General features: G+C 44.7%; 1 protein-coding gene across 2 annotated transcripts in view; it reads right to left on the reverse strand.

The window, feature by feature from the left end:
* Positions 1-18166, reverse strand: part of BICRAL (BICRA like chromatin remodeling complex associated protein) — a 95696-nt gene that overhangs the window by 17286 nt on the left and 60244 nt on the right. For both annotated transcript variants that reach the window (XM_045800694.2, XM_045800702.2), the window contains 4 exons: positions 17593-17638; positions 17007-17055; positions 16848-16916; positions 12517-14196 (listed from right to left, as the gene is read on the reverse strand). In XM_045800694.2, coding sequence (XP_045656650.1) covers positions 12517-14196; positions 16848-16916; positions 17007-17055; positions 17593-17633 — 1839 coding nt within the window. In that variant the 5' untranslated portion in view covers positions 17634-17638. The remainder of the gene's footprint in view (positions 1-12516; positions 14197-16847; positions 16917-17006; positions 17056-17592; positions 17639-18166) is intronic.

Raw genomic sequence — 18166 nt, forward strand, 5'->3', positions numbered from 1 at the left:
GGAGGGACACTATACTTCCTGGACATTCTCCCTTGATGCTAAGCGTGTTAGGGTACGTTTCCGAGAGTTGCGGCCCAAAGCCCTTGACTGAGGCATGTGTACCCAGCACTGTGGGAATCACAGAGAAGGCAGCTGAGGGCACCAACACTGTGTCCGGCCTCTGAAAGCTCACCAGGCCACCCAAACGCAATGACCCAGTGCACCGCCATTCTAGCCTCCAACCTCCACTGGGCCCTCGTGCCCGCCCAGCAATCCTTTCTTTCCTCTAGCCAGCTCCTTTGCCCATTTTCCACTGAATGCTATTTCATCATCGTCAAACCTGTAGGCCAGGGGAGAGCTCACTCAACTCTCTCCCACCACAGCCACAACCTCCCCGCATCCCCAGGCGACCTTCCCTGGCTTCTCCCGCTACAACGGCAGGCGCACCCCTCCTCTCTTCTACAAAGAATCCCACCAGTGCTCTGGAATTCACATCCATCTCCTTGCCATCAGCTCTGAAAAAAAGGCTCAAGCTTTTCCCATATCTTGAAAACGAATTCCTTTGACCCCAGCCATCCTGTGGCTATCAGGTACCTTCATTTTTCTGAATATTGGCTGTACTCTTACCACACCTTCCACTCTCTCCTTGGTCTACTCCAGTCTGGCTTCTGCACCTAGCGCTCCAGGGAAACAAGTCTTACCGAGGTCGACAGCTGCGTCCGCGTTGTGAAACCTGTGAGACACCCCGATCCTCACCTCCACCGGCACTCACTCTGCAGGCCTCTGCCCTCCTGCCTGTCACATTCTCTTGTCTCAGCCTCCAAAATGCTGAACCCTATCAGTTCCTCCTCTCTGGAACCTTCTGAGTCTCACTTGTGGACTCTTCTTTCTGTGTCCGTCCCCTAGATATTGAGGTGCTCTGGAATTCTCTTCTGGACACTTATTTTTTTTTCTTTCTACTCATACGCTCTCCCTGATCCATTTCATCCATTTCTGCCACTTCAGTTACAAGAGGCTGGTCAGTCCCATTGAGTCCACAGTTCGGTCCTATTGTTCGGGGTCTACAGCTGCCATCATACAGCATGGCTGCCCCACGGGTTGTTAGACTTGCGAACAAATCCTAAACTAAACTCCTAACTTCCCTTCAAACCACAGTTTCTTTTCACGTTCTCTAGCTCAGTGAAGCTGGTGTCACGGTCGAGTTTATGTGTCATCCTTATGTCTCCATTACAGCCAATCATCGCAAGTTCTATCTAACCTAACTGTCTCAAATCCATTCCATTCTCACCATCTCTCGTGCCACCAGGCTGGTGTTAGGCTTCAGCATTTCATGCTTCGATTATGACACCGGCTCCTTAACATGACATACAAGGTCCTGTGTGATGTGGTCCTTGCTCACCTTTCCCGCCTAAATCTTCTGCACCTCACCTGAACCGGTTTTCCTGTCCCCTCGCTATCACGGTCTCTTCTCTCACCAGGCTTTTGCACGGCTGTTCCTACTGCTGGAAAGTTCTTTGCTCAGGCCCTTGCTACCTGGGTAACTAACTCTTCCCTCCCCTAGTAGGTCTCAGTCAGAAACCACTATCTCAAGGAAACCTTCCCCAACCGTCCCATCTGAGTCAGAGGCTTCCTTCCTTCCTTTTTTTTTTTTAAGGTTTTATTTATGTATCTGACAGAGAGAGACAGCCAGCGAGAGAGGGAACACAAGCAGGGGGAGTGGGAGAGGAAGAAGCAGGCTCCTAGCGGAGAAGCCTGATGTGGGGCTCGATCCCATAATGCCGGGATCACGCCCTGAGCCGAAGGCAGATGCTTAACGACTGCGCCACCCAGGCGCCCCCAGAGGCTTCCTTTCTGAGCCTGGCACTCCGGATTACTTCTCCCAGAGCATCGGAAAACAGTGCACTGTGATTGCCAGTTTATCTGTCTGCCTCCTGCCCTGCAACAGACTGTTGTCTCCTTGGGACTTGGCCCAGGGCTGGCTGTGGCAGGTACTGACATACTGCGGGAGGAAGGAGGGAAGGAGAGAAGGAGGGAAGGAGGGAAGGATGGAAGGAGGGAGGGAAGGAGGGAGGGAAGGAGGGAAGGAGGGAGGGAAGGATGGAAGGAGGGAGGGAAGGAGGGAAGGAAGGAGGGAAGGAGGGAAGGAAGCAGGGAAGGAGGGAAGGAAGGAGGGAGGGAAGGAGGGAAGGAGGGAGGGAAGGAGGGAAGGAAGGAGGGAAGGAGGGAAGGAAGCAGGGAAGGAGGGAAGGAAGGAGGGAGGGAAGGATGGAAGGAGGGAGGGAAGGAGGGAAGGAGGGAGGGAAGGAGGGAGGGAAGGAGGGAGGGAAGGAGGGAGGGAAGGAGGGAAGGAAGGAGGGAGGGAAGGATGGAAGGAGGGAGGGAAGGATGGAGGGAAGGAGGGAAGGAGGGAGGGAAGGAGGGAAGGAGGGAGGGAAGGAGGGAAGGAGGGAGGGAAGGAGGGAAGGAGGGAGGGAAGGAGGGAAGGAGGGAGGGAAGGAGGGAAGGAGGGAGGGAAGGAGGGAGGGAAGGAGGGAGGGAAGGAGGGAAGGAAGGAGGGAGGGAAGGAGGGAAGGAGGGAGGGAAGGAGGGAAGGAGGGAGGGAAGGAGGGAAGGAGGGAGGGAAGGAGGGAAGGAGGGAGGGAGGGAGGGAAGGAGGGAGGGAAGGAGGGAAGGAGGGAGGGAAGGAGGGAAGGAGGGAGGGAAGGAGGGAAGGAGGGAGGGAAGGAGGGAAGGAGGGAGGGAAGGAGGGAAGGAGGGAGGGAAGGAGGGAAGGAGGGAGGGAAGGAGGGAAGGAGGGAGGGAAGGAGGGAAGGAGGGAGGGAAGGAGGGAAGGAGGGAGGGAGGGAGGGAGCACTGTCAGTGGTTCTGCACCTAGTGAGCACTATGAACGACAAGTACAGAGAAGATAGCTGGGTGACTGGAAAAGACTTCTTTCTTTTAGGGGCTTTGCGGGGGCGCTGAACGATGGGAAGCATTTCTACCTGCTAGGAAAGGAAGTTTAATGAATACCCATGTCAGTAATGACATGGGGCTCACAATGAGTCTGGCCTAGTCAGGGAGGTGAGGAGGAGGGGTTAGCCCAGCTAAAATGGAGGGTTTCCAACCAGAGAGGCTTAACTGCCAGGCAGGGGTTTGTACTTTCCTCCTGTGGCAATGGGGAGTCTCAGATGATTTGGTTCAGGTCACTAAGCAAATGTTTTAGGAAGATTTTAATGCGGTGGACATCTGCCCTTAGAAAGAGGCCAGAGGCAAATCAATCACCCAGGTAATTGCTACATATGTTGATGTGAGGGTCAGAATGGGCCTTGGGAATCATCTAGCCCAGCGCTTCTCTATCCTGGTTACTCTTTAGAATCACTTGGGGAGCTCTTGAAAAATGCTGATGCTTAGAGCCCATTCTCCAGACCATTTAAATCAGCATTTATGGAGGAGAGGCCCAGGCATCCATATTTTTAAAAAGCTCCCCAGGTGGTTCAATTGCATAGCTAGGGTTCCTCATTTTAGAGAAGAGAAAATCAGGGCTCAGAGAGTTTAAGATACACACTTAGATCACCAAACCAGTCCCTGGCAGAGCGGGACCTACAAGCGAGCTCTGATTCCTAACCCAACCCTTGTGTTTCCCATTACACTGCAGTCCCTCTTTTCTTTTTTTTTTAAAGATTTTATTTATTTATTTGACAGAGATAGAGACAGCCAGCGAGAGAGGGAACACAAGCAGGGGGAGTGGGAGAGGAGGAAGCAGGCTCCCAGTGGAGGAGCCCTATGTGGGGCTCGATCCCATAACGCCGGGATCACGCCCTGAGCTGAAGGCAGACGCCTAACCGCTGTGCCACCCAGGCGCCCCTGCAGTCCCTCTTAAAGTCTAGCTCAAGGTAAGGATGCAGAAGAGGAGAGAAATGGGAAAGAGTACAGCAGAGCCAGCTAGCAGGTGAAGTCTGCCTTTCTGAGCAATTTGGCCATGCTCTGAACCTCCATCTCCTTGACTGGGAAATGGAAATAGTCACTACTTGTAGCCCCAAGGTAAGGGTTAGCAATAATATGGAGAGCCCTGGGTACTGTACCAGTTGTTAATAATATGATCATTACTTTTATTATTTTGGAAAGAACAGGTGTGAGACAGTCAAAGACAAATCTGTAGAATTTAGTAACTTACTAAAAGTATAGAAGGAGAGAACAAACACCACCTAGATTTTGAAGTCTGGGTGTCTGAAAATCCAGTGGCTCCATAGTAAGGTTGTCAGGCTGAGCTAGAGGGAGGAAGGGAAGGAGGAAGGGGCAGGGAGGGGCTGGAGACCGGCTGTGATCACTCTGGCGACAGCCATGGTGGGTGCTGCTCTCAAGGGATTTACAAACGACTGACTAAATCTTCTAGTGATCTAAGGAGATTTGGACTTAAAATAATTTACTTTTGTTTAATAGGCTAAACTCTTGTAAATCGCCTCCTTTAATCGCCGACTTTTGAATATGAATCTATTTCCAAGAAAGTTTAAATCCTGCAAACTATTCTCTGCATTAAGGGATTTAAGTTCATAGGGCTCTCTGGAGGAATGGTTGATTCTAGGTCTGAGGCAAGGTAATCGGAAGACATGTGCACAGTATCTCAGGCCACAAAGCGCTCAAAGCAGATGGGGCCGCGTCAAAGGTATAGAAGCCAGCTTAAGCAGGCCTCCACTGATGACATTTGGGACACTGTAGGGATTAAAATGAATAATGAAGCAGCAGACTGCAACATTAACTACAAAATGAAGACATGATCTTTTAGAGATCTAAAATATCTTAGTGTCACTGGCTTAGCCTCAAATGACTTTGGGCAGAGGAAGAGGGAGAGTTAGCTGGGGATGTGTGGAATAAGCACAGCCATGAGTTGGTAAGCACTGAAGGTGACACCCCCAAAAAGAGAGAGAGGGAAAGTCAGAGGGAGAAGAAGAAAAAGCTCTTCTTAACGGAACAGTCCCAGCCAAAAACTCTAGATAGGATCATAGAGTTAGGAAATTATTTTGCAACCACCAATGTAATATTCAGGTGAGGCTCCCTGATGGAGTCTCAAATCACCGGTGAGAGATGGGGAAACAGGACAGTCACATGGTCCCAAAGCACCATCTTAGAGGTCATTTCCACTTTACAAAGGGGAAAAGGTACCTCTGAGAACCTGGAGGAGAAACCTGGTAGAAGCCACCTGCACCAAGCGACCACACCCAGAAGTACCAACGACAGGCCCAGCCAGCACTTTGTGTCTGCCGCAACTGTTCAGCTTGCCTCTGCTCGCGAAGACACAATCAGACGACTCCACACTGAGGCCACTCTACAGGACAAATGACCTGGGCTGCTCTAGACCAGAGATGTGACAACAGGTGAAAGCAGTGCTCTTTGACTGGATTCTGGAGTGAAACATTGTTGTAAAGGCCATTACTGGGTCAATCAGAAGACATCTGATACAACTTTACTGTATTAATATTAATTTTTTGGGGTGTGATAGTGATATTGTGGATGTATTGAAGAAGATCCTTGTTCTTATGAGATGGCTCGCGAAGTGTTTAGGGCTAAGGGGTCATGACATTGGTAACTTACTTTCGAGATGGTTCAGAGAAAAAAGGTGTGTGTGTGTGTGTGTGTGTGTGTGTGTGTGTGTGTGTGTAGAGACAGAGAGAGGGACAGAAAAGAGACACACAGTTTAAGCCAATGTTGCAAAAAAACAATGGTAAATCTAGATGAATGGGTTCACTGTACTCTTCCAATTTTTCTATGGTTTGGGAAGTTTTCACACTACAAAAAATGGGGTGAGGACTTGTATTCACTCTGCAAGAAGCTGACTACATTGGTTGCCTGCAGAGAACTGGGTGGCTGGGGGATAGAAGGAGGGAAATTTTCACTATTATATATACCTTTCTGTACCTTTTGAATTTTGAACCAAATAAATGTATGTTCTATATTGAAACCAAAATTTATATTTAGAAACTTATTTCTCACTAGATTTAACCCCTTTACCTTGCCTCAGGATCAAAACTTGCTGTGTTAAATTTTCCCAAATAGACAAACATGGAAAGTCCCTGTGATGGTGTTTTTGTTTATGATGGCATTCTATAAAGTAATTTGTACAGAAATTTTACACAAAAATTATAAAGTAAAATAGAGTCGCTATAAGTGTTTCTGGATGTCCCGAGGCTTTAAATGTTAGGTAACACCTCAGTATTACTTTTCTAACTCATGCTGCCCCCAAGGCTGTATCCTCCTTATTCCAATACACCTGACACCTTAATTGTTCCAGAAAACCTACAGCAGTAACACACTTGACATAATACAAATGACCCAGTTCCCAATTCCCTCTGGCATTAAAAGTCACAAAAAATTACGTAGGAGCTGCCAGTAGAGGCTTCTTATTACCTTTGGATATTGAAACTTTTGGGAGTCAGATTTTTCTCCTTCATCAAGCCATTACTTATATACAGAAAATAAACAAGAGAAAAAGATCATGCTGTGGCTGATTATATATAATTAATTATAACAACAAACATAAAGCAGATCAACAGATGCTGATATAAAATGATCCTCAATTTATGTAGTTACGTAAAAACATCGGCAGTGCACTGCAGACGTAAGTAGGGCTATGTGATATTTGTTACTCTGTACGCAGAGGACATCTCTGGGAGAATATAAAGAACCGAGAAACGGTGGTGGCCTCTGGGAGGAAAACGTGGGCACTGGCAGGAAGACTTATTTTTCACCGTAAACTATGCTGGAACTGTTTTAAGTTTTTACCAACTGCATGTTTTACTTATTTTTAAAAAATACGTAAACATGTTTTGATAAACGCTGTCCAGGTATCATACCTTCTATGTGGGACAAATTTTCAAAACTAGAAGAAAATGAGAATAATCTAATTATACTATCCAGAGAACTGCTATTAATGTTATATTGCATTTCTATTTATGTTATATTGCATTTCTTTCTAATGAAATTTCTGGGTGTTTTTTAAGCAAAAACGTTTTCTGTTTTCTAATTCAACATACTGTCTCTCTCTATCATTTTTCTAAAGCGAAAACAAATTGTTTATTAAACATACATTTTTTTAAAAAAGTAGGCTCCATACCAACCATGGAGCCCGATGCGGGGCTTGAACTCTCAACCACCAAGATCAAGACTTGAGCTGAGACCAAGAGTCAGTCGCTCAGGGGGCGCCTGGGTGGCGCAGTCGTTAAGCGTCTGCCTTCGGCTCAGGGCGTGATCCTGGAGTTCTGGGATCGAGCCCCACATCGGGCTCCTCTGCTAGGAGCCTGCTTCTTCCTCTCCCACTCCCCCTGCTGTGTTCCCTCTCTCGCTGGCTGTCTCTATCTCTGTCGAATAAATAAATAAAATCTTAAAAAAAAAAAAAAGAGTCAGTCGCTCAACTGACTGAGCTACCCAGGCACCCCTACATTTATTTTTTTAAGTAAGCTCTATGCTTCAACCCACGACCTGAGTTAAAGAGTCCTATGCTCTACTGACTGAGCCAATCAGGCGCCCCTCTTCATTAAACATTTAAAAGCACATTTTAAATATTTCAAATTTAAATGTACATTTAAAATATTTTGTAAGCCTTTCCCCAAATCTTTAAGTTATTTTTTTAAAGATTTATTTATTTATTTTAGAGAGAGAGAGCACAAGCAGGAGGGGCAGGGAGAGGGAGAGAGGATCCCAAGCAGACTCTGCACTGAATGCGGAGCCCAACGTGGGGCTCGATCTCACGACCCTGAGGTCACTACCCAGCCACAACCAAGAGCTGGAGGCTCAACTGACCAAGTTATTTTTTGAAAATATTTTATTTTATTTTATTTATTATTTATTTACTTACTTTCATATACAAAGATTTTATTTATTCCATGCCCAGTATGGAGCCCAACAGGGGGCTTGAATTCACGGCCTTGAGATTAAGACCTGAGCTGAGATTGAGTTGGACACTTCACCAACTGAGTCATCCAGGTGACCCAAGATTTTATTTTTTTTAAAAAGTAATTTCTGTGCCCAATGTGGGGCTTGAACCTACAACCCCAAGATCAAGGGTCCCACACTCCACTGACTAAGATAGCCAGGCACCCTTTGAAAACATTTTTTTTCCCCAAAAAACATTTTAAATAGCTGCATACCATTCATCACAGCTGATGATTCTATTATTAGACATTTGGGCTTATATTTTTTTAATTTATATTATGTTTTTTTAATTTTTAAAAATATTTAATATATGTATTTGTCAGAGAGAGAAAGAGGGAGAGCACAAGCAGAGGGAGCAGCAGGCAGAGGGAGAAGCAGATTCCCTGCTGAGCAAGGAGCCTGATGTGGGGCTTGATCCCAGGACCCAGCGATCATGACCTGAGCCGAAGGCAAACGCTAAACCGACGGAGCCACCCAGGCACCCCTAAAAGTTTTTTAGAAAACTTTTTAGGAACCAAAGTGTAGAAGAGTATCTACAGCACCCTATACTTTGAATAAGAAAGCAAGGGAAGTAAGAAACCATACATGCGTCTGCTCATGTGTGTGAAAATAAACATAGGATAATGCAACTAGAGATGAATGAGATCGGTGACGACAGAGGCGGCTGAGAACTGGCAGGGAAAGATGGAAGGGTGGGAGAAGGGTAGAGTGAGGTGCTCCAGGTACACTTTCTGCAGAGCCCTGGCTTTTGGAACCATGCTAATGGGTCACACTTTCAAAAGAAATTAAATAGGCAAAATCAACAAGCATAGTGGGGAAAGACGCCTACAATGAAATATGAACAGAAGCAACTAAGCAGAACTACATTTCAAATGAATAGCATAACTACACCAAGGGGGGGAGTACTAAGACGAGTAACTGTCAAATGCAGTACTTTGAAAGATTTATTTATTTAGGGACGCCTGGGTTGTTCAGCAGGTTAAGTGCCTGCCTTCGGCTCAGGTCATGATCCCAGGGTCCTGGGATCGAGTCCTGCGTTGGGCTCCCTGCTCAGCGGGGAGTCTGCTTCTCCCTCTGCCTGCCGCTCACCCTGCTTGTGCTCTCTCTGACAAATAAATAAAACCTTTAAAAAAAAAAAGAGATTTATTTATTTATTTTAGAGAGAGAGCGAGCACACATGCACGGGGCAGGGAGGGGCAGATGGAGAGGGAGAGAGACACTTAAGCAGACTCCCTGCTCACCGCAGAGCCCAATGTGGAGCTCGATCTCATGACCTGAGATCACGACCTGAGGTGAAACCAAGAGTCGGATGCTTAACCGACTGAGCCACCGCGGTGCCCCATGAACACAGTATTTTGATGATATACCTTTAGGCTAAAGACAGAACTGCAAACTGGTGCTGATGTCTCATCAGTAGGTTTGTTTTTCATAGTGGTATGGATGAGCAATTCTGAAACTATTTTCTGTGTATTCTGGGATTGAGCAAATAAGTAAATATATTGTGGAGTTGCTTTCTCACGGTTAGAAAAGAGGAAACATGGAAGATGTTTGGAAATGGAAAAGAAGGAGTCTTGAATAATGAACCCAGTGGTCCTGGATTAGAATTCGAAGTATCAATATGAACTCTTTTTTCTTTCTTTCTTTCTTTCTTTCTTTCTTTCTTTCTTTCTTTCTTTCTTTCTTTCTTTCTTTCTTTCTTTCTTTCTTCCCTTTCCTTTCCTTTTCTTTTCTTTTCTTTTCTTTTTCTTCCTTCCTTCCTTCCTTCCTTCCTTCCTTCCTTCCTTCCTTCCTTCCTTCCTCTCTCTTTCCTTCCTTCCTTCCTTCCTTCCTTCCTTCCTTCCTTCCTTCCTTTTATTTATTTATTTACAGGGGGAAGGGGCAGAGGGAGAGAGAGAGAGAGAATCTTTGGCACACTCCGTGCCCAGCGCGGATCCCAACATGGGGCTCCATCTCACTACCCTGAGATCATGACCTGAGCCAAAACCGAGAGTGGGATACTTAACCAACTGAGCCACCCAGGCGCCCCTGAACTCACTGTTTTTAATATGGACTGATCTATAAATAGCTACAGATGTTGGGTGTGTATAAAGATATGTAGGCCAGTTGCAATGAACATGCAGTGCTCAGATCTTGGTTTTTAAAAACTGTTCTCCACTAGAAGGAATAAATCTCCTTAAAGAAATGGCTGATTCCAGGGCAGAGGCGGGAAAGTAAAAAATGAACATGGAACATCTTGTTTTGCCAGAAATTAAAGAAAGTGCTCAAGGCATGATGGAAACGTGTCAGAAGGACCAGTAGCCAATTTGGAGGGGTGCCCAATGGCCATCAAAGGCACGAGCATCAAGATAAGTGACTACAACAATTTATAACTGACTGAATAAAATAAGAATTTATGAGGGGGCACCTGGGTGACTCAGTCGGTTAAGTGTCTGCCTTTGGCTCAGGTCATGATCTCAGAGTCCCGGGATCGAGGCCCACACTGGGGTTTCCTGCTCAGCGGAAGTCTGCTTCTCCCTCTCCCTTTGCCCCTTCCCCCTGCTTGTGCTCTCTCTCAAATAACTAACCAAATAAATAAAATCTTTAAAAAAAAAAAGAAGAATCTGTGAGTCCATACTGATATAGACAAACACATAAGTAAAAGGGGAAAAGGAAAACTTTCTTAGAGTAATAATGCCAACAATTAATGTAGAACAACTGACGGAATTAGACCATCTCTATTTGGTGGCCATCACAGTAATAGCTGATTCCGCAATAACGGATTCGGTCAGGATTTATCAATGGAAGCTTAACATAGCGTGTGCAAGTTTGAGCAGCTGGATACCTAAACAGAGTCAACGTATCCCCTAGAAGAAACTTATTAAGAAGCATCAGATACCATCTCAAGCAAGTGTTCAAAGTTTACGCCACCAGTAATGGGACAAGTCCGTATTGTGAGGACATGCCACTTCTGATGTAAACATATACGTCAATAATATCAAAAATGTATGACCTGAATCTAATCATGAGGAAACAGCAGAGAAACCTGGATCGAGGGACATTCTACAAAATAACTGGTTTGTACTGTTCGAAAATATTAAGGTCATAAAAGACAAAGAAAGATGGAGAACCTGTTCCAGATTCAAAGACATGACGACAAAATTAGACAGTGATCCTGGAGCATAAACACAAAACAATGTAATTTTTTTCCCTTCTTGCCGTAAGGACTGTTCTTGGGAAAACGGACTAAATTTGGATAAGGTCTGTAGATAAGGTGATAATATTGTAATCATGCTAATTTCTTGATTTTGATAACTGTATAATCTATGGCTATATGGAAGAATGTCTCCATTTTTAGAAAATACACACCGAAGTCCTGTCTCCGTTTTTAGGAAATACATACTGAAGTCCAAAATATTTAGGGGTAAAGAGGCATTCTGCCTGCAATTTACTCTCAAAATTGTGTGTGTGTGTGTGTGTGTGTGTGTGTGTGTGTGTGTGTGTGTGTATGAGAGATAGAGAGTGAGTTCAGGGGGAGAGGAAGAGAAGGATAAAACGAATGGTAGTAAAACATTAACATTTGGGGAATCTTGGTGAAGGGTATATGAAATTCCTTATACTATTCTTGCAACTTTAACTTTCCTAGAAGTCTGGCATTATTTCGTAACACACACACAATACACCTTTGACACTGAAAGTAATGCATTGGATATCCTTGATCATAAATAATCTTTGTTTCCTTAGGATATACTGATGTACTTGGCACAGAGAGGTTTTTGAATACTTGTAAATGTGGAGGAGCAAGGCAGTGGAAAAGGAGGACAAAGGAAGGTCAACCACAGGGGTGAAGGCAGGGTGTGGAGCTGGAACGATGGGCCGTGCTCAGGAGGAATAGGAAGCAGAAGCTAGAGGAGTTCAAGGATCGGCGGGCAGATGGGGGCAGGGCAGTGGGAACGAAAGCTGATGACATTTGAGATGCTTTTCAGAAACATAATCCTTCTGTGGGTTTACCAGTTGCCCATGGTAATTTGGGATTCTTCCCTCTATATGCATCCCTCTGGCGCAGGCCAGTTACCCACTGATGAGTCACACTGAGTCCCTGGGCCTTTCCCGTTGGCACCTAAGAAGCAGCCCCAAGTTCTTGGCCCAGCCCACAGTTATATGACCTAGTGGCTTACTCCATGATGTAAGTACATAATCTACACTAAGCTTTCATTTTAAATGCCCATAATACATTTCCTCAAGTATATGTATCAGTGGGCTCTCATTGAGTATTTGCTATTTGCTGTTAGGGACTCCACTAAGCGCTTTATTTGGATTACCTCATTTAATCGCCCCAATTACCCCATGGAATGGTACTAGTATATGTCTATTTCACTGATGAGGAAAACTAGGTCTAGTGAGGTAAGTTAAGACTTGCTCTATGTCATAAAGCTTAGAGTCAAATCCGAGTCTGACTCGAGTCCCCACTCCAAAACACAATGCTAGGATAGATAAAGCATTTTAATTAGGAAGAGTAAAGGTAACCAATCATAGGGTGAAAACTGGAAGTTAATAAACTGGGAGCCTAGAATGAAAACGATATTCTGTGAAATACACATTCCATTTGTTCTGCTCCATAATCCTCCAAACACGCGCGTGATAAAGCAAACATACCTGACAGAAGAACTGCTGCTGGCTTCCTGATCCAGGTGTGTTACTGAAGGTGCTGGTAGATTTGGAAGAAGAAACTGGAAGACGATGAGACACGCTGACCGGTACTGGAGTCCTGTTTGGCTGGGTCAGCTGATCTCCCGTAAAGTTTGATCCTGATGTGCCCGACTGAACCGCAGACCCAAGACTGGGATGGGCAGTGCTGGAGGAGCTGACAACAGGGAACCGACTAGGTCCTGCCATGCTGGTCACCGAGGGCATGGGGGTGAAGCCAGGTCTTCCTTGGGAGACGCTGCTCTGCCCGGGGGACAGGTGTAACACGGTTGGCGACGCCTGCTGCAAGGGCATCTGTCCACCGACGATCTGAGGAGAGGCGTGATTGACTATCACTGGGCTTCCAGAGGCGGCAAACGTCTGCCCAGACACTAACTGGACGGCGGCATTCTGGTTGGTCAGCATCTGCCCAGAATACGGTTGGTTGGTCCTGAGCATGTTGGAAGAGTTTCTGTTCAACATGACATGCTCTGAGGCCACTTGGCCGGAGATGAGCTGAGAAGGTTGAGTCTGAAGCAGTTGCCCATTTATGGTCTGGACGTGGTGTACCGAGTTGGAACTGACGGAAAGGCTTGTGGGTATGAGGAACTGACTTTGGGGTGTATGAGGCTGGCCCATGGGAGAATGAATAACGATACTACCCCCGGCACTGCTCACTGCCTGTGAGGTGACTGGTTTTCTTGTGTTCTGTTGGTTTACAATGTTCACAGACATGTGCGGACCAACTACGGAGCCCTGGGGTGAGCTGGCAGAGGCAAAAGAGATCCCTTGTTGAACGTGGTGCTGCTGTATTCCCAAATTGTTCACATTGTACGTATTCTGCTGACCCATCTGGATAGGCTTTGGCTGGATATTAATTGGGACTTTATTTGAATTAGGCGCAAGACCCCTCTGAATGATGATGTTATGCACGGGCAAAGATGTCTGAAAGTTTGTGCTGTTAAACGGAACGGTGACAGGCTGTGCCACCGGGCTGGAACCGGAGTTCCCAAACAACGAGTTGCCGTTAGGAGTCTGTCTATGGACCAGGAGCCCTCCACTCACATTTGAGGGGGCTTGCTGCCCGCTGCCCTTCAGTATGATTTGGGATCCATCTAGGTTATTAATAGTCATCATGGAAGGTTGATTACCAAATGACCCAATTAGCTGTATTTGACCAGAGCCGCTAATCTGACTGCTGTTAGACAGATGCTGGCTGGGAACACTGATCCCCACGTGTTGCATAAAGCCATGTTGCACACCCACCGTATTGCTTGCAAACGATGCTCCCACAGGCACGTGAGTCACCCCTATAGGCTGCAACGTCTGACCTGAGTAATTTGAAACATTAGAAGCCTGAGTAAAGGATGCTGATGAAGAAGGATGAAGCTGAGCTTGTGCGAACTGCTGGCTTGACCCTACGCTGGCGTCCAAATATGCCTCTTCGGCCAACGTCTGTTCAGTGATATTGGCCTCCTGCAAGGATTTCTGAAGAATGTCGAAAGGTTGGTCCTCACTGAGATCAGGAAGAGGAGAAGACTCAAGTTCATCTTCCAGAAACTGAAGGCTACTTGAGAGTGGCAGTCCATCACTGGGCCCTTCTCCAAGCTGGTTGCTTACAGCTTTGAGGGATGACTTAGGATCAGCATTCTACAACAATAAGCAGTGTGTTACCTGGCATAGCGAACCTTCGAAAGAGATTCTTAAAAACAAACAAGCGATAAAACCAAAAACCAAGCAAACAAACAATAATAGTAAAAAGCACCTCCCTTTTGAATAGGATAAAGCCTAACAGTCTGCTTTTCAGGCACGACTCTCCAAAGTGCTCCGCTTATTCTGCTATTTCTATTTCCTCAGTAATGTCTGACATTGCTTCTGTTAAGTGTACGCATTCATTGCTCTGGTAAAATATTTTATTGAAAATAGATAAATAGCAGGAACATACTGATGACTACCTGGAGTTTAGCTTCATTTTTTGAGATACTGGCACACATTTGATTTTTCAGAACTGCCCCCAGTCCAGGGCTTGAGTGGGACTCAGCCCAGGGTGCGTGTGTATCCAGGAGATGGCCATGGCTGGTCCTCTGTACGATGGGAGTCCGAGTGAGTTTTGGGCGTTCTGGGTATTGTTCTGTTAGAGGTCTAGAAGGTAGCCCAGAGTTAGCCCTCTCTTTCGAGGCTTCTCAGACCCCCACCCCTAGTTCTAACCCCTAACACCCCAGGCAAGACTAGTCGAGACAAAAACAAGCTTCCCACATAAAATGAGTGAATGGTCGTTTGATTTCTTAGAAGGAATCAGCCTATCATGACGCTTTCAAAACTACTTCAGTGTTCTATTCAAAAATAAAAGTCCATCAATAGTTTATTTATCAAGCACCCACTTCTGTGTGAGTTTCTGTCCTTAAAGGAGCCCTTAGGAATGGGCATTCCAACTAGGGACAACACAGGCATATGAAGAGAACTGAACGTGATAAATAAGATACACTCCACCGTCCAGCTGGTTTTGGGGGGACAGGTCAAGATTATAAAAGGAAATATATGGAATCAACAGCTATTTAAGATAAGGTGGAGGTGATATGAATGTACTTCACACTACTGGACTGTATGCTTAAAATGGTGATGATCTGGTGTATTTTGTAAATGTTTAAACACAATTGAAAATTTAAAAAAAGAAGAGAAAAAAATCAAAAACAGGTCAGTGAAGAATAAGAGTTCCAACTTGTAAAACTGTAGAGATTCTGAGCTCTTGGCAAATAAGGTGTTGGGGGCCAGATGATGGGAAGAACTTGGTAGAAAAGCCAAGACTAGTTCATTTGACCCTCAATCAACCATCAGTTGAAGTGGGACCAATGTGGCAGGACTTAAAGAGTCATTTGAAAGGGTGTGGGGAAAGCAACTGAAAGCAAGGTGGTGTGTTTTTGTTTTTGTTTTTTGTTTTTTGTTTTACAGTTCAGTACCTAGACAACCATGGGCATCTCCACAGTGGTCATACACAGTTTAGTGTTTTTATAACATGCAAACTAACAGACCATAAGTTTGATCAGCTATGTTTTTCAGAGCTTTAAAAATATTTCTACTATACCTGACATGATGTAATAAAAATACCCAATACATACATACTGAATGAAGCAGTCTGAAAAGTTAGAATTAATACTCACATGGAAGGGGGAGGGTTGGTAAATAAAAATCATTAACGTTGAGGGACAGGCTAAATATCTACTTTATGGGCTTAATGGTACCACATGAAGTTATTATTCAGAATGAATTTCAGAAATGCTCCTGGTTCACAAGCCTTATAGGAGATCGGTGTTGTGACTTTAAAGCCTCCCCTAGCATGTGGAGGTGTCTCGCATGATACGATCCGACCTACCTTACACACAAATACTTGAAAGAACTGTGCACTCCCAAGGACCTTCCGAATACTACTCTGTGTTATAGATGAAGAAAATTAAGGCCCTTCTGGTAAGTTAACATTTATTGAGCACTGCACCAAGTGGTTTCCACGGACTAGTCAATTAATGTTAACCAACCTAGGAGGTAGTTCTATTATTCTCCTGGTTTCTGAACCTTACAGAGACGGAGTGATAGATCCAAGGTTACATGGCTAGTAAGCGGTAGAGTGAAGACTCAAACCTGGGCAGTCTGACTCTGGGCTACCGTCTGCGATAGAAGAAGGCACTTGAAAAGATGAAAGGAACACAGGCTTAGCCACAGGTATCCGCATGTAGTCTGCAAGCAGGACTTCCCTATCCCCCAGAGGTCAGGTTTCTTGTCTAGATGCTCCTAGAGCTTGAGAATATGGGATCAAGAGTGGGCCACCCGAGGGCGAATCCTAGCTCTGCAACTCCCGGCTGCAGACTTGTGAGTGGCTACTAGCCTCTCTGTGCTCTAGCTCCTTCAGGTGCAAATGCAGATCGTAACAGAACCCACTCCACGGGGTTACCGGCGGATCGATGTGGTTAACCACGCTAACGTGATCAGATGATTAGTATGATTAGTAAGTGACTACAATTAATAATTTAGTTAAAGCTTTGTGAAAGGTCTAAAACTTTCTAATGTGACTTTCTTAGGTTATCACATTTTGGAGTCAAATGGCAAAGGAAATCTCATATATAGCTTATCGGAATCGACGAAGTGAAAGGAGACAATGCCAACATCATTCAGCAGATCCTCCCTCCGTGTCAATTACAGAAGACAAGGCAGTAACTCTCATCAAGATCCAAAGGCAATGAAAGCCTCGATTCACAAGCCACCAATGAGACACAAACACTTTATCGCTAGATTCCGTTTCCAATACTCACACTGGAGTTGGCGAAAATCGAATTTGAATTGGCTGCAGAATATCCTGCATTAGTCAAGTCATCATTGCTCTGCAAAGGTACAAATTCGATAAGGTGAGATTACTTTAACTGTAAAGAAGAGACAAAATTTATATCTGTGATGTTCTAAGTATGACTTACAGATTTATTACTAGGTCCATGTAGAAAATAGTTCAATGCTTGTGGGTCTCTGGAAAACAGCAACAAAGAAAGGAAAACAGCAAATAAATACGTGACCTATATTTGGGATTCATTTTCACTAGGGTAAGAAGAAAATGACGTATTAGCTTGAATAAAATTCTCTCCCTATTTTTAAACAATTTTATTAATAGGGTTTTTTGTTGTTGTTGTTTTATTACTGATTTCTTCATGATGTTCCATTTCCTATTATCACTCATGTCTGCCTCCTGGGATTTGTTAGAAGGTAAATTTAATATATTATGAATCCTATCCTATCCAAATATTTTTGTCTCTTTATTTGCTAATCCATATTCTTGTTGATTTTCATTTTAAAAACCCACCTTTTTTTTTTTTTTAATTAAAAAAAATCTCTACTGCCAACATGGGGCTTGAACTCATGACCCCGAGATCAAGAGTCACATGCTCCACCGACTGAGCCAGCCGGCACCCCAAAAACCTATCCAGTTTTTCATATGCTTATTAGGTTGTTTTAGTACAGCAAACCTCACACGTTTGATTTACCCTGATTTTGGAATGAGCATCTTACCCGATAAGATCAAGGAGACACGAGTCATCATCATCATCCATGACAACTATAAGAACAGGAATAAAGAAAGTGCTGGTTAGCAAAGCAGATGAAAGCCAGGAGCATCGATACATCAAAATACACTCTTTACTTTCCTAGCAAGTAATTGTGTGATTCATGTATGTTTTTTTCTCTAACTGCTTGTTTTTAATGGGATTTTTAAAATTTTGTGGTCATTCGGGAGACTAAATATTCACTTTAAATTGTTTTTATTGAACGCAAACCCTTAACTTAGAAGTCAAAAAGGAATCTAGATAAATCCAAGGTAGCTGGCAGCCCACACAGACTCCCCAAAGGGACTGTAAACCAGGAACAGCAACTTCCTCAAAATGTATCATGAAAAAGGGGAGAAGTAATATTTTTGTTTTAGAAAAAAAAATCTCATGTATTCAGAGGCCTGTTGCGTTTTATGACTGACTGTTTCCAAACACGGCGAGCAATCTAGATTTCTTGCCATATTCTGGCTCTCTTTACAAAAACAGAAAAGCCGGTTCTCCCTACATTTTGAGACAGAGGAGACACCATAGCCCCAAGC

Source organism: Ursus americanus, chromosome 29 (assembly GCF_024610735.1).
Source record: "Ursus americanus isolate L20-20 chromosome 29, mUrsAme1.1.p, whole genome shotgun sequence".
NCBI classification, from domain to species: domain Eukaryota; kingdom Metazoa; phylum Chordata; class Mammalia; order Carnivora; family Ursidae; genus Ursus; species Ursus americanus.